The sequence below is a fragment of the Phascolarctos cinereus genome, unplaced genomic scaffold (assembly GCF_003287225.1).
Source record: "Phascolarctos cinereus isolate Bilbo 61053 unplaced genomic scaffold, phaCin_HiC Scaffold_4;HRSCAF=312, whole genome shotgun sequence".
Taxonomy (NCBI): Eukaryota; Metazoa; Chordata; class Mammalia; order Diprotodontia; family Phascolarctidae; genus Phascolarctos; species Phascolarctos cinereus.
Window position 1 is genome coordinate 230,107,282 of NW_027555847.1, and position 16,970 is coordinate 230,124,251.

General features: G+C 37.9%; 1 protein-coding gene across 1 annotated transcript; it reads left to right on the plus strand.

The window, feature by feature from the left end:
- The first annotated feature begins 67 nt into the window (after positions 1-67).
- Positions 68-7,103, plus strand: LOC110223166 (riboflavin kinase). Its single transcript, XM_021008524.2, is given in 5 exon segments — positions 68-483; positions 485-662; positions 3,611-3,762; positions 4,772-4,874; positions 5,671-7,103. Coding segments are annotated over 5 exon segments (864 nt in total). The 5' UTR covers positions 68-183; the 3' UTR covers positions 5,802-7,103.
- The last annotated feature ends 9,867 nt before the right edge of the window (positions 7,104-16,970 follow it).

Below are 16,970 nucleotides of genomic sequence, written 5' to 3' on the forward strand. Positions count from 1 at the left end.
GTTCTAGAACCAGCTACTTCTCGTTCTGGTTCTGACCCGCAGGGGCGCGAGGACGGGCCTTTGCGCATGCGCCGAGCCCCGGCTGGGCTAGTCCATTAGAAAAGAAGGCGGAGGGGAGGCGGAGGAGAGCATTATGTAAAGAAAAAAAAGCGAGCGGAGACCCGCCTGGAGAAACCGGCAGCCATGCGGGCTGCCCAATGGGAACGCGCCTTCCCGCTCTTCCTCCCTCCCCTCCCCGCCCTCCGTTTCTTCTCCGCCCTCCTCCCTCATAGATTTCCGCTTCAGCCGGCTTCGGTGAGCTATTGCGGCTTCTGTTGGGTCAGTGGCGTGCGGAGGTTCTGTCGCGCGCCCTTGTCCTGCGGCGTTCGGGTGGGGGCCGCTGGCGGCGGGGCTCGCGCCGCGCACGCGCCCCTGCTCGCCCTCCCGCCTCGCGCCCTCAGGGTTCTCCCGCCCTCCCCCTCCTCCTTCCCCCCTCCCCCCAGCTCCCGGCTGGCCCGGGGGGACCGTTGCCCTGAGTTCCACGGCGGCTCCTCCGGACTCTTCGCCCGGGCCGTCTCCCGAGCCCGGAGCCGGCGGCAGGATGAAACACCTGCCTTATTTCTGCCGGGGTAAAGTGGTGAGGGGCTTCGGACGCGGCTCCAAGCAGCTCGGCATCCCCACAGGTAAGCGCTTGGGATGGGGGGCGGCGAGACGGTTAGGAATCCCCCCGCCACCGAGCGAGCCTCCCCCTGCGCGCGCATCCCTCACGGCCCCGACCGGCCGGTTTGTGGGATCAAGGACTGACTGGCCCGAACCCTCCTCTCGTCTCCGCCTCATCCTGTCACTCTAACAGGGAACCTGAGCCCTAGAGCATCAGGAATCGGCGGTCGGAGCTAGGTCTTTCCGAGCCGTCGGGGGTTTTAAGGTCCGGGGGCTGTACCCGCCTCCCCCCCGCCCCCAGCCGTGGCCCTGGCTTGACCTGACTCATTGACCGGAGCGTCACGGAAACCGGGCGCTTTCCCGGAGGAAGGGCGTTAGAAACTGACCGAGACTAGCCCGTGCTTGCCAGGGCGGGTAAGTTAAAGCCCGGCCCTGCCTGTGGGAGGCAAGCACGCTGCTGTTACTTTCTGCCAGGCTTTTGGGGGGTCTTTACCCCGTTACCCTTTACGTTCGGTGGTAATGGATCTGATGAACGGGTTGGGCTGGCCTCTAAACAAATATCTCTACAAGTGAGATAATCTTTGGTCTTTGTAACTTCCCCACCCTCCCACACCCACACACCTTCACAAACACCTTGCACACTTGTAGGGTGAAGATTAGCTTCACCTTGGTGAGCCGTAGTTGGAAAATCTCGTTGGCCCCGAGGTCATCTTAAAATTAGCCAGTTTTTGCTTGTTGTCTTGGATTGTGGGTCTGGTTTTTCAAAATCGCATTATGTTAAGGACCATTGACTTAGTAGTATGTCATTGAGACCATTCAAAAATATTGAGTAATTATAACTTACCATTTTAAATATTTAAATTTTATATTATGGTCAACTTTAAGTAGACAGGAGCAGGAATAATACCTGGCCTTGATAGAGCACTTGAAGATCTTCAGAGCACTTCAAGTATGTTGTTTCCTTAGATTCTCATAACAACCCAGTGAGGAAGGAAATTTATTCCCATTTTACTGATGAGGAAACTTAAGAAGTTAGGTGATTTGGCCATGGTTACACAGTTAATAAGTTGTGGCACTGTGTGAACCCAAGTCTTCAGACTTGAAACATGGAATGTTCTACCCTTAGATTTTTCTATTTCTCAAGGAAAGTGAGCCAGAGGAGCAATAAATGGGAAGATTACTCTCTTGGTAGGTCACCTACTCTGCCAGTTTACCCTACAGCTTTTACATCCACAACTGCAAGAAATTCAGGTCTGTAAAAGAGCTGATTTAGTTACACTAAGCTTGAGGATTAATAAGAACTCGCAGAACTTCCATGGTTTACCAGAAATCACCTTTGGCCTGCTTAATAGAGTAATTTAAAAGTCATCTAACTTTAAATCACTAGATTGCATTACTGCTAGCTGTGAAGCTGTAGGCTTAGTAAATGTAACTTTTGAAGTAGAGTACCTAAATCTATAATGTAAGATTTATTTCTTCTTTCACATCAAATGAAACAACACATTTACTATGAATATAAACATTAATAACTAGAGATCCAGTTAATACAGGAACATGTCTTGTTCATTAATATTTATGAAACAAGGAAAAAACACTAGTGAAAGTAATTTCTTCAGCACAGTAAGCTTCATAGAATTTTTAGTAGTTTTTAGCTTGATATACAAAGGAGAAGTCATAGAGAATAGTCAAAACAAACTGAAACTCATTTTTAAATATCAAAACTTCTACAATTAGACAATAATTTATTATTGGAGGAATTCATTACACGTGGTACATTCAGCTACGACTTTAACAACCAAAAATGCTTCTAAATCTTTCATGCATGACTCTCCCATGATTAACTTAATTTTAATGCTAATCTTTGCAGTCCACTGAAGTCCTTTCTTATTAAATATTTATTAAGGGTGTTTGAGATACTGGGTATACAAAGTAAAAATAAAAAGGCCTGGCTATCAAGTAACTTATATTCATCATGTTGTAAAATTGACCCTTGGCTTCTCTAAGGTTGGACAGAAGTTCAACACCAGGTTGGCCATAGAAAATTGACTTGAGTTGGAACAGAATTTGGGGGGAACTAAGGATAATTGGAAGAAGGAAGAGCTGTTTTGTCTGTAGCAACATTGTTATAGTGGAATGTAAACTTTCTGTGACAGCTTGAAATCTTGATTGGTGGAATAGTCTTAAAATCCTGATAGCTCAAATTCTCTTATTGATTAGTTCCTGAAAACACAGCTCTAATGAAAGAGAGCATTGTAGTTAGTGTCATAGCAATAATATTATAAATGAAAGTTAGCCTTCTTTGAAAGATTATGCTAAAGAATGTAGTAGAATAGAGCTAAGAGGACCTATTTTAGATTGTTAATGTAACTGGGGGGTGAGGTTGAATACCCACCAACTCAAGTTTGGATAACTGACACATCAAGTTAGGAGGAGCCCTGAGATCTGGAAGTGGGGGAGGGCTAGCAATGATTTGGAAGGGGATCTAACTCCTTTTCTAGAAATTCCCTAATGCCTGCTTTAAGATCTACTAGCAATGATAAGTCAGATAACTTGGAAGTTGTATTTCTAAAAGAAGTAAATTCATGGCTGGGGAAGACCAGCACATCTTTGCCAGGGCCAAAGAGAAATGGAAAAGTACTGAGCACTGCTGCTTTTGTGTGTGGAAAGACATAAGGGCTTTTCAAAAACAGGTAGTAGAGTGGACCTGTTCTGTTGATCCCTCTAATAACAGAAACAGTCTGCCTCTGACCTGTTTGTAGGAATTACTTGGCATCTATCTGTGATAATTAACAATCTAAAGGAAGGAAGAGGGGAGGGAATGAGCATTGACAGTGCCTACTATGTGCCAGGCACTGTGCAATCACATCAATATTGGTTGTCTGTCTTTTTCTTTGTATTTGCAAGGCTGGTATGAATATTTAATGTAGAACTCTTCCCAAATTAACATTCAAATCATGGTTTTATTTTTCAGCTAACTTTCCAGAGCAAGTAGTAGATAATCTTCCATGTGATTTCTCTACCGGAATTTACTATGGTTGGGCCTCTGTTGGAAATGGAGATGTCCATAAGATGGTTTTAAGCATAGGATGGAACCCATACTACAAGAATACTAAAAAATCTGTGGTAAGGATTTTATTTTCATTTTATTACACTGTATATTTCTGAATATCTTGTTTGCATAAAAAAAAGGAGGAAAGCCAGTTTCCTTATTCATCTAATATTTTCCTAAGGTTTCATGTTTCTAATATTGTTAAGGAAATAAGTATTTTACTGAGAATAATATAGAAGGCTTGGGAGGGAAATTTAAGTATTTTTCATTTTCCCCCAGAAGACATTTATTATAGGGTTCATAGGCAGAGATACTTTTCAGTTTTTAAAGAATGAAATTCAAGCTATCGATAGCTTGCATCAAAAAAATACTCCAAGTCACCATTAATTAGATTCAAATTATTGTAACTGGAGCTTTACTTTGCACTCATCAGATTGGTAAAGTTGACAAAAGAGGAAAATGGTGTACTGGAGGGGCTGCAGGAAGACACATTGATTTTGGTAGAGCTGTGAATTGGTACAGCCCTTCTGGAAAGCAGTTTGGAACTGTGCCCCCTAAATTAAATTCTGTGCGTATGACCCAGTAATACTGCTTCTAAATCGATACCCCAAAGAAATCAAAGATTGCTTTTTTGTAGTAGTAAAAAAAATTAGAAATTTAAGAGGGTGCCTGTAAGTTAGGGAAATGGTTGAACAAATTTTAGTAAGGGAATGCAGTGGAATATTTATACCATAATATTTTGTACCATAAGAATGTAAAACCAAACAACTTTGGAAGGCTTAAGAACTGATCAGTGCAAATGCCTAACATCATTTCATGGGACCAGTGTTAAAGTATACCTACAATCTCCTAACAAAGAAGTTAGGAACTTGTGGTACAGAATGAGACAATTTTTGGACGTTGCCAAAGCAGGTTTTTTTTTTAACTATACATAACTTATTTCTAGGGTTTTCTTTTATTTTTTTTTAGTGTTATGGAGTGGGAGGAAGAGACTCAAATTTTAATCAATTTAAATTATGTTCACAAAGTACAGATTCTATTGCCCTTTTAGGATTAATGATCTCTAATATTTTTACTTTATAGGAAACTCACATTATACATACCTTCAAAGAGGACTTCTATGGGGAAATCCTTAGTATAGTCATCACTGGCTACATCAGACCAGAGAGAAACTTTAGTTCAATTGGTAAGTTTTTCTTAAATATTAATTTCATTTTATTCCTCTTAAGAGGAATTCCTTCATAAGAATGAAGTAATAAGATCTTACTCTTAGATTTCTTTTTATAAAATAACAAGTTAGAGACAATTTGATGCCTATTAGTTAATACTTTAACAATATTTGGTACATCAAGAGAATAACCATATAACATGGTTATTTTACATCATTTAATTACACAACAAAAGACCTACTCCAGTGGCTACTTGCATTTGCACGTGAGCCACAGTTGATTCTGAAGAAGAAAAATGGCCATTTTATATATATATATATATATATATATATATATATATATATATTCTACACAATATGAATCAAGACTTAGGAGAACAGTTAGAAGACAACTATAGTAGTACACAAAACTAACATTTGTAAGTATTGTCCCCATTTTATAGATGAGAAAACAGCCTTTTAGAGGTTAAATGATTTTCCCAAGTTCATGTTACTAGTAAGTGGCAAAGTTGGAACTAAAGCCCCAGGTCCTGATTCCAGATGCTTCCTGAATCTTTTTTCACTATATGAAAGATATATTCATTAATACAAGGATAATGTGATTAGGGCTTGTGTTGGTGGTGGCAGTAGGATCAAGGGTAATCTCATCTCAAATTTGTTTTTAAAGTAAATTAAATCTTACTGACAAATCAAGGAATGTAAATTTATAACAAAATCATGATCGTTTCTTCATAAATTTTTCATTCTGTGGTGAATTTATACAGATTGTTTCAAAGTATATGGCTTACATTCTTTTTATCTCCTGCCCTCACAGATGCCCTTATTTCAGCAATTCAGGATGATATTGAAGAAGCTAAGCGACAGCTGGATTTACCAGAACATTTGAAACTCAAAGAAGATAATTTCTTCCATATGCCAGAAAGCAAAATAATGAATGGCCACTGATCAAAAGTCATTTTATTTACTTGTTTATTTTTTCCCTTGTATTCCAGTACTCTTTATCATTGCTGCAGCCTTGTATTTGCTTAGATTAAGAATTTTTCCGATAGTTGTGAATTAGTTTATACAATACAAAGTAGTTGCCATTTTATGCTTAATGTTACATTAAACCCATCATGTAGCAGTACCAAAAAGATTCTTTTAAAAATCAAGATTTTTTTAATGTTGAACTATACAAAAGCTTCATGAAACACACTACAGTAAAAGCAGAGAGCATAACAGGATCTTAAGGTTTTTTTTATGATGGAAATATATGTTTATAAGTAAAAACTGACTGGTTTAGCTCTAAGTCATTTACTGCAGATGAGACTAGAGGTCATTCTAGTGGCTACAGATTCTCTGTAATACTTCTCACTTCCAACTAACTGCTGTTAGACCTGGATGCCATGGAGAAATAAAATGTGCATTGTGTGAAGCTTTGGCAGTCTAATGCCCTAAAAGGAAGAAACGGTAGAATTTGTGTTTTGACATGTGTAGCGTAATATATTTTGTTAAAGATGAGATTTTGTGAAACTTCATTTTATTTGGGATTATTTATTAAAAGGAAGTTTCTGATTAGGGTCATTGTTGCACTGTTTTCCATTTTATATTTATTTTCATGCCCTGAATTCTAAGGGTTTTTGAATTTTAAATAGTTCAGAACTATAGCTCTCAAATTTCCATGTTTTTCTGTTTCATTATAGATGGTATTGTTTGTATTCAAAATTATTTGAACCTTCTTTTATTCCTTAAACTTTGATTTCTTTCTCTTCATAATATTTCCAGTTTATATTTATAGTGAAGTATCCAGTCCTTTCCCTGCACTACCATTAACTCTGAACAATAATAGATATGCAAAGATTATTGGATTCCACTTCAGAAAAACAACTTTTGAACATTGCAACAACTCTAGTTTTTAAAGTAACTCATTAAAGGGGGGGCGGAGGGGGGGGGAATACTCAGAATTAACCACTTGGATAGAAAAAGCCTAAGTTCAGCTGATGTTTCCCAAAGGGAAAACATTTAAAGGCCAATTAAATTATAGAACATATTTTTAAAGTTATTTAACTTATTTTAAATGTAATTATGTATGTTAAGCATGTGTAAGCTCTGCTGTAATTGTATAATTACAATGTTAATGCCCATCTTACTAATACTTGTAACTTGAAAAAGGATTTGGGAGGTTTGTAGGTTAAAATTTTCTTTAAATCTTCCCCCTTGAATCCCATGTACTTTTCTACTTTCTAAATAAACACCTGAATTTTTTGACATGATTCCTTTTTTTTTTTTTAAAGAATTACTATTACTATTACAAACATTGGATTTTTAGGAAAATGTACTTGAATGTAATTTGCTTTAGGCCCTTAAATAGCAAATTACCACTACTTTATAAACCAAAGTAGAAAAGAGAATTTAAAAGATCTTAGCCATCCCTAAATCACTTCTGTTAATTTGTTTTAAAGGGAACTTCATTGTGTAGTGCCTTAAAGATCAAAATGTTCAGGAGTAGACATTCTAAGAATGTTAAGGAAAACAAAAGTTCAGGCTTATAAACAATGATAACCCTTAAGGAAAACTACTCTTTTAAAAATGCAAAAACTAGTGGAGGATGAGTGGATGACTCACTTAAATTAAGGACTTATTTTGACGAAGCAGTATATGGGATTATTGCTTTTATTTTCCCTGTTTTAATATTTAAATGCCAATTTAATCAGCAACCCCATAATTGTCTAGTGATAAAATGTTAGTGATTTTACAAAGTAAAGATTCAAAGCAAACAATTACAAAGTACAACATGCACCCATGCTTGTTGTTGGAATAACTTTAAAACAGCATTCTACTTGAATCACTTATATTGCTGTTAAATAACATTTGTGAACTCTGAAAGCTTTTTTGTATTTTACTAGTGACTAGCATTTTGTTAGGTGTCGGCCGTTAGTTTTTGATGATTGGATGTTTACTGTTTTTGATGTTTCACCTTAACTAGGGATTAGTTATAAAACATTGACAATTTAATATGGTACAAGAAATGTTACTTGTATCGGGATGGTATAATTAAAATGGATTATTAATATCAGTATCTTCAGAAATTAAAATGAATCTTGATTCAATGTTGCTGTCCTTTTTCCCCTGCTGACTTAATTTGAAGTTTTTAGCCTCTGCTATTTGTATTCATTGTGGTTTTTCCTTCAATTGAAACCTACCTAATTTTAAGACATTGCAAAGTATCTTTGGCAGCCAGCTAGTTTAGGATTGAGGCACTAGCAGATGTTAGAGGAAATGAGTATGGCTTTACCATAGTTTCAGAAAAAAAGGACTTTCACATGTAGCTTCATCAACTTGGAACTGCCTCTTAAAATTTTGATATGTTCTAGAATCTTTCCTGTCAGATGGGTGCTCTTGTGTTTTAGGGTTGTGAAAGTTTCAGGGTGAAACTTTCTTTTTATAATTCTTAGTTTTCAACATTTGCTAACCTAAGAGTTTTAAAGCAAGACAACATGCAATCTGACATAGACTTTACTTATCCATTCTTAATGTTTTCACATTAGTCATGATGTAAATAAGAATTAGAACTAATGGGAAGAACCACAAGAAGGAAGAAACTAAACAAAGCAACAAAAGAAAAGAGCAAGAAGTATGGTTTCATCTACATTCAGATTCCAAAGGTCTTTCTCTGGATGTGGATAGTATTTTCCATCATAAGTCTTTTGGAGTTGCCTGTCTGAGAGGAGCTAAGTCTGTCAAAGTTGATCCTAGCACAATGTTGGCTGTTACTGTGGACTGGTTCTGCTCACTTCACTCGGTATCAGACCATACAAGTCTTTCCACGTTTTTCTGGTCTGCCTGCTCATCATTTCATATACTACAATAGTATGCCATTACATTTATATACCACAACTTGTTCAGCCATTCCCCAATTGATGGGCATCCCCTCAATTTCCAATTCTTAGGCCACCACAAAAAGCTGCTATAAGTATTTTTGTACATGTGGGTTCTCCCTTTTTTTCTATGATGTCTTTGGGGATATAGACCTTAGAAGTGATACTGCTGTGTCAAAGGGTGTGTGGTTTTATAGCCCTTTGGGCATTTATTAAATGCTCATTGTGTGCCAGGGAGTAAGCTGAGCACGTGGTATAGATTTTTTGCTCTTTTCTACTCAAGCCCAAACCACCTTATTTTAAACCCTTTTACCTTTCTATTGGAATAGTCTCTGGTCCATTCATCATCTAGATTCTCCAATCCATCCTCCATAGAGCTCCATTCAAAGTTCTGGCCATATTGCTTTCCTGCTCAAGAAGTTTCAGCTACCATGTTTAAGGTAAACCACAAACTCCTATTTGGCCTTTAAAGCTCTTCATACTATAGTTTCTGACTATCTGGGTTGATTATAACTTATTGCCCCTTGAATATTCTGCTCCAGCCTACTTAATGCTCTCTACATGATTCATTTCCCATCTTCAGGCTTTTCAGACTGCCCTGTACCTGAAATTCTCCCCCTTTTGTATCTTAGAATCCTTGGCTTTCACCAAGGGTCATCTCAAGTTCCACCTCTTGCAAGAGGCCTTTTTTGAGTCTCTGAGTACAACTAGAATGTTACTTTGTATTCATCTTTTATTTTGTTACTTTGTATCTATCTGATGAGGCTATTTCCCCCTATAGAATTTTAAATTTTATCAGAGCATTGGGTTGTTAAAATTTTTTGTTATATCTAGCACATAACCCAGGGCCTAGGATGCAGTGGGCACTTAAATTCTTATTGAATGGAATACATATGACAGCCTTTGATTTCTTGGGTTTGACAGTTTAGTTGGGAGAGAAAGTGTATACACAGATAGCCAAATATGAAGGAGATAAATGCAAAGGATTGATCCGAGGGAAGGCAGTGGTGTCTTAATTGGGTCTTGAAAATTAAAGGATTTCAACCTGCAAGGGGGTGAAAAGGGAAATTTCCAGGCCTAGAAGCTTAAAGGATCATAAAATTAGACTTGGAAAGGACCTTAAAAGTCCATTCCAGTCTTGTCTTCCTCCTCTTATAGGTAGGGAAACAGGTAAAGAACAGTTAAGTCATTTGCATAGAGCTAGCAAGCGTGATTTGGAGCACTGGGAAAGAACAGATAGGAGATTGTTTTATATGCTCCACCTAAAAGGGTCTCTAGGTACTATCTAGATGACACCTATTTTTGTGAACAAAAGTTTTGACTCCGACACAAATTACCCAAAAGCATTTGTGTTGTCATGTGACTCAAATGACTTTTAGTTTCATACTGAAGTTCTTAAACCATTCTGAAGTGACTTTTCTTTCATTATAAATATTTGAAGATGTTTCAGCAATAGAATGTTGTCTTCTTGAAAGGCCATGGAGTTGTTTTATTTTTTTGTTTGTTTTTGTTTTGTTTTGTTTTCAGTCTATGTATCCCCAAGTCTTGCCACAATGCCTGGAATAGAACATATGCTACTTGTTTCATTGATTTGGGTGTCTATTGAGGTGGGCACCTCAAAATGACACAAACTACCATGAAATAAATGCAGGAATATTCAGGATTCTCCAGTTCAATGTCTTACACGTTGTGCCAACCACCAGAAACTTATCAACCTATCAAGGACAGATGGAAGGTGGAGAAGTTTTAGCTTTACTATCAGTAATAATCTGAAAGGTTGAATCAAAAGTTAATTGTAAATGCTTTGTTGGACAATAATTAGATCAGACATAGATAAAAGAAAGGTCATTAAAACTTTTTTGTTGTTAGGTCATTTCAGTTGTGTCTGATTCTCTGTGACCCTGTTTGGGGTTTTCTTGACAAAATGCTGGAGTGGTTTACCACTTTCTTCTGTAGCTCATCTTACAAATGAGGAATTTGAGGCAAACAGGGTGACGTGACTTGCACTGAGTCGCACAGCTAGTAAGTGTATCTGAGGCTAAATTTGAGCTCAAGTCTTTCTGACTCTAGTCCTGGTGCTCTATCCACTACTGTGCCACCCAGCTTCCTTAAAACTTTATAGACAAAAATAATTGTTCACTTGCAGTGTTTTGTGGATTCAAACATCTGAACCTTGCCAACAACCCTGTGAGACAAGTAGTACAAATGTTCCCTCTATATAGAAGATGATCAAAAATTTAAATAATTTGCTTAAGGTTTCTCAACAAGTACATATCACTGCAAATGTTTAAGCCCAGAAGCTCTTTCCATAGCACTGCTTGGTACATCATTAAGAAAAAGAGACTCAGACATCTGAGGACAGGGAGATTTGGGGACTGGTGTACACCAAGTAATTCAGATTACTAGGGAGAGACAAGGCAATGAGGCTGATATGCAATAGTTGTAACCTCATTGCCTTTGAATGAAAGCTATTGGTACCATATGGGAATTAAATCTGAAAACCTCACCCCTTTAGACACCTTCTACTGTCCAACTTCTCTCTTCGTGAGTCTTGCCATGGAAAATCGAAACTACCAACCAGTTAAGGTCTTAAGAATTCAAGCATCTCATAATGCAGTCATGGTTAAGGGAAGGGACAGTTTATTGACTAATATTCAGGAGGTTGACAGGTCTCAGGTGATGGGTAATGGATTGAAAGGGCCCTACTTTGGAAAATAATGCTGGGGGCCCTGGAATTTAAATGTAACTGTATTAAGGGCAAGTTTAGATATGAATTTGTATTTGGGAAGTTTTGAGCTCAATGTATCCTCAAACAACAAGAAACCCTTTACCACTCTACATTTATATAAGCCACACTTAGCAATTAATGGGGCTCACACACACACATAGGTGTGTATACATACATAATTTTACTCTGGGAATATCATGTCAGTTTTTCTCCCAAATCTTGGCAAGAATCTCCTTAACCTCTCGCTCCTATCCACCTCTAAAGTATTTTAGATGTGAGGAAAGTTTCTGACCTATTTATTCTAATTGCTGCAAAAATTCATTGTTCTGTATTTGCAATTCCAGGAAACCTTGGACCAAAGCACAATCCATGTTTTTTTAAGTCAATTGAAGCCAAAGAACATACTCATATGTAACATTGGAGAATATATTTAGTAATGATTTTTTTTTCCAGGCAGTGGGGTGAAGTGACTTGCCCAGGTCCCACAGCTAGTAAATGTCAAGTGTCTGAGGCCACTTGTAACAGCCACATTGTGTGATGACTAACATTGATAGACTTAGTCCTTCTCAGCAATGCAAGGGTCTAAGACATCATGAGTTTCATGATGGAAAATGCTATCCACACCCAAAGAAAGAACTATGGAGTTTGAATGCAGATCAAAATACACCATTTGCTATTTTTTTCCTTCTGTTTTGTTTTGTTTTCTTTTCTCTTGTGGCTCCTCCTATGTGGTTCTAATTCTTCCTTACAACATTAGTGTGAAAATATGTTTAATAAGAATGTATATGTATAGCCTATATCAGATTGCTCGCTATCTTGGGGAAGGAGGCGGGGAAGGAGGGGGAGAAAAAGTTAAAACTCAAAAGCTTATGGAAGTGATTATTGATAAATCAAAATAAATTAATTTTTAAAAAAAGGAAAAGAAAAATTCACCACAACATTCAAACATACTAATCTTAATGGTCAAAAAGAAAAAGGGGAAAAAAGAGGCTAATGTTTGACGCTCTGGCACCGTTCTTTTTGAAAATTAAAGAAACTGCCACTTTAAAAGGCATTAACCTTGGTCAACTGGCTGCTTCTAATCTTCATTTGGTGTAGTAGAATCGGTCATTTTTACAGCCTTTTCTTTTTTAGTCAGTCAGTCAATCAATACACATTTATTAAGTGCCTACTATGTGTCAGACACTGTGTCAAGTGCTAGGGATACAAAAAGAAGCAAAAGACAGCCCCTGCCCCTGAGGAGCCCACAATCTAATTAGGGAGACAACATGAAAACAAATATATACAAAGAAGTTATGTATAGGATAAATAGGAAAAAAACTAACAGAGAGACCTTCCAAATACAAAACAACTTTTCCAGCCATTTTAAAGCAACCTCATAGATGGATGGAATCTCAGTCAATAAACAGTTAGCAGCTATTATGTGCCAGCATAAATACAGGAAATTTTTAAAAAAGGCAACGCCTGCCTCAGAAAAATTTATAGTCTAACGGGGGAGGCAATATGTAAACTATATATAAACAAGCTACATACAGGATAAATAGGAAATAATCAACATGGAAGACACCAGAATTAAGAAAGTTTAGGAAAGACTTTCTGTAGTAGGTAAGATTTTAATGGAATTGAGACTTGAAGGAATCCGGGAGGTGGAAATGAGGAGGAAGAACATTGCAGACTTGGGGAATAGCCTGTGAAAATGCCTGGAGCAGAGAGATTGGAGTGAGAAATGGATCTGATTGCAGTAATAGTAAAGGAATAGCCCAGGGAAGGTTAAGAACTGGGTGGTACAGTGGATAGAGTGCCAAGCCTGGCGTCAGGGAGGACCTGAGTTCAAATGAGGCCTCAGACACTCAGTAGCTGTGTGACCCTAGGCAAATCACTTAACCCTATTTGTCTCAGTTTCCTCATTTGTAAAATGAGCTAGAGAAATGGCAAAATATTGTATTATCGTTGCCAAGGAAACCTCAAATAGGGTCATGAAGAGTTGGACAGGACTGAACTACAAAAATGTATGATCCAATATTGAATTCATGGTTTAGATCAACAAATCAGTGTAGAATGGAATCAGTGTAGAATTCTTTACGGGGGTTTTACTCCAGGCATATAATCAAGAAATTTTCCCTGAGGCAGAGTATAAGACCATATAACATCAGAAGTGGAGAGCACATTGGAGTAAGCCGAAAGAGAGCTGGGTTTTAATTCTTCCTCTGTTACTCACTCGATGTGTTATGTTGGGTGAGAAACTTATTAACCCTTTGGGTCTCAGCTGCAATATGAGAGTAGTGCTACCCTCTGTCACATCATTTTTTGGCAATCTTTGGCTAGTAACCTACAGGAAACATTTTAAGAAAAGAATTTGAAGCAAATGCATATCAAACCAACTTTGAGGTTTCATGTCACCTCCAGCAGACTGGGAAAGTTATTAGAAGGTGGGAACAGTTGATGGAGGTGTGATTGAATTAAAATATTCTGAAAAGCAATTTGTAATTATGCAAAGAAAGTGTGCGTATATCTATCCTTCCTTCCACAGATCCCACTTCCAGGAGGATTGAAGAAAGATGAACCCTTATGCAGCCAAATATTTATAGTAGTATTTTTTGTAGCAGCAAAGAAATTAAAAAACAAGTACACACCCACTGGCTGGGGGCTAGCTAAATAAACTGTGGTATGTATAGTGGAATTTATGTAATGAATGAATGGAATGGAATATTACCGAGCCTTAAAATGTGATGAATGTGAACAATACCAAGAAGAATGGAACAACTAAGCTTAGCACAGTGCCGGGCGTATAGCGGCCCTTAATAAACGTTTATTGACCGAGGGAAAGACTTTAATGAACTGATACAAAGTTGAAGTAAAAGGAAAGAGGAAAATTACATGCAAGCTGACTGTAACAATGTAAATGGAAACAAACAAAAAATCAGTACCCTTCCCCAAAAAACCCTCTGAATGTTGGGTTGATACATGTTGATTTCGCTGTGTTAAAAGAGGAGAGAACATGTTTTTCCTTCCTTTTGCAGAAATGTGAAACAAGTTGGATGAAACACGATGCACACTGTCAGACTTGGAGTCCCCCCCCTCCCCTTGTTTAATCTTTGTTGCAAGGAATGTTCCTCTGTGTGGGAGAGTGGACAGCAAATGAAAGTACCACAGTGTCAATACTTTCAACCTGATATATTCAAATGAGCTGTCAACGCTGAAAAATGGAAAATGAAACTGATCTTAGTTATCATGATTTCCTAGAAAAGCTTAACCCATGGCAAGTAGATACTAAAATTAAAAGGCCAAAAGAGCCTGGAAAAAAACAAATAATTGGTCTCCCTGCCAACTGAGAGTCCTGGCAAGCAAGAGCAATACTACTCTAGAATGCAAACTCATTTGTTAAAACAAACAAACAAAAAACTACAGGGAAGGATTACTGAAGATTTAGTAATAAAATCACATGATAAAACTGCAGAAATCAACAAAAATAAGTCTGTAGAAAGCTTGAGCTACATGATCCCAAGAATATTCATGGATGAAATCAGCAGAAAGACAGCAACTAGATGTTAAGTGAAACAAATTTGTCAATGTTTCTATAGCAATCTATTTTTATCACCAATGACAATGGAATCATAATATTTGGACTCTAATACTTTAGTTCCCAAAAGGCTGTTGTGAGAAGCAGCAGAAAGTAGTGAATAAGGCAGTGGACTTGGAGTCAGGAAACCTTGGGTTCAAATCCCACCTTAGACTCTTACTAACTGTGTGATCCGGGATAAACTCTTGAGTTACCTTCCAGCCCTAAGTTCTACGATCATGTCAAGCTTTTAAAAAATGCACCATGGAAGCTTAGAAAACTAAGGCCTCCAGTTGTTATTTGTTAGTAGAGAAGTAGAGAGTGATAAATAAGAACCCCAAAGAGTTTGTTCTAAGACTATAACACCTAGAAACTGAAGCCATTTGTCTGTTGTTGTTGGTCCATTTTAGAAGAGGACCAACGATGTCATGTCTTAACTTTCACATGAATTGGATTTAAGTGAGGCAGAGTTTCACAAAGTCACCAGCCTCACTCTCTTCCATAGTCATTGATGTCCTGTGACAAAACAGTCAGGAAGACTGGCTATGATGAAGGATGACCTTGGCACCTTCGATGTCTGACCAAGATCTAAGCACTCCATAGCTCCTGTTTCAGCTGCCATCATAGCCATTGGAACAAATTGTTCTCAAGCCCCCATTCCAACCAGGGAAATCTTCACAGGCTTGGGGTTGACTTGTCAATATTTCTCATATGAGGATCTTCGAGATTACTATGTATTCCATCCTTTCTCGCTTACACTACTGGAGGATCTTTGAGCTTGCTTTCTTAAGATAAGCAGTTCTGTTCTGACATACAACATGTTACATGTGTATGCTTAACCAGAAATAAATACCTTGATTACTCTTGAGAAGGTATAAAAGCTCTTAGATCTTGGCTGTTAACTCAGAACTTTCTCTGAGTGGGCCAATGAGGTCAAGAACAGGTGAGGGCATGCATGAACAGGTAATGGAAGATGGCTGAAGGAAACTAAATAATTGTTGGATATGATAGCCCAAGCGAGGACCTTCCATGAAAACAGATATATCCAAGAGCCAGTGGATACTGAAGCAAAGAAGACATGTGAAACCAAGACAGAAAGGCCTCTCAGATGAAGTACACGCAGATACAACAGACTATACCATGGAGCTAATGAGAACTAACTAAAATAGAAATGACTTTCAGAGGCAGCTAGGCAGCAAAGTATATAAAGTGTTGGACCAGGAAGACTTGAGTTCGAATCCTGCCTCAGGCACTAGCGGTGTGACCCTGGACAAGTCACTTAACTTCTCTGGGTCTCAGTTTCCTTATCCAGAATAGGCTAATAGTAGCACCTACCTCACAGGGTTGTTGTACAACCCATATAATACAACCTGTGCGAAGTATTTTGCAAACTTTAAAATGTCATATAAATGCTAGCTCTTATTATGATAATGATTTCACTTGCTAAGGCTTATGAAAGCTCTCTTGAATTTTGAATGAAAAACTCAGGAAAATGAGACTTTTCCAAAGTATTCCGTAGAAATCTCAACATCTCTATTCCTGGAGGACAGGGGCACACAATGAATTTTATATATTTTCATGATCTATCTGTTGTGTATAATCTTTTTTTCTGGGTAATTACTAATCAGTTTTATTAATTATGGTCAGCAGATAATAAAATGATGATCATTTGGCTTTCTCACATAAACCAAAGACCTATGGTTTTTTTATTTTTTATTTTTTGAAATTTTGAAATCTTTTGAAAATGAACATTCTCCATCCAAGGTGATATTTGCTAAGCTGTCCTCCTTCTGGTATTACACTGTTTAAATGACACAACGAGGCATGGTGGCAGATGGATCAAGTTATTGGCAGTCAAAACATTGCTCATCTAGCCTTGGAAACAGACTTATAGCCATAAGCATGAACCAAAAGTCTCCAGCATTGCATTCATGGAGATATAACAGATGGTGCAGGATTCACTTTAGTAA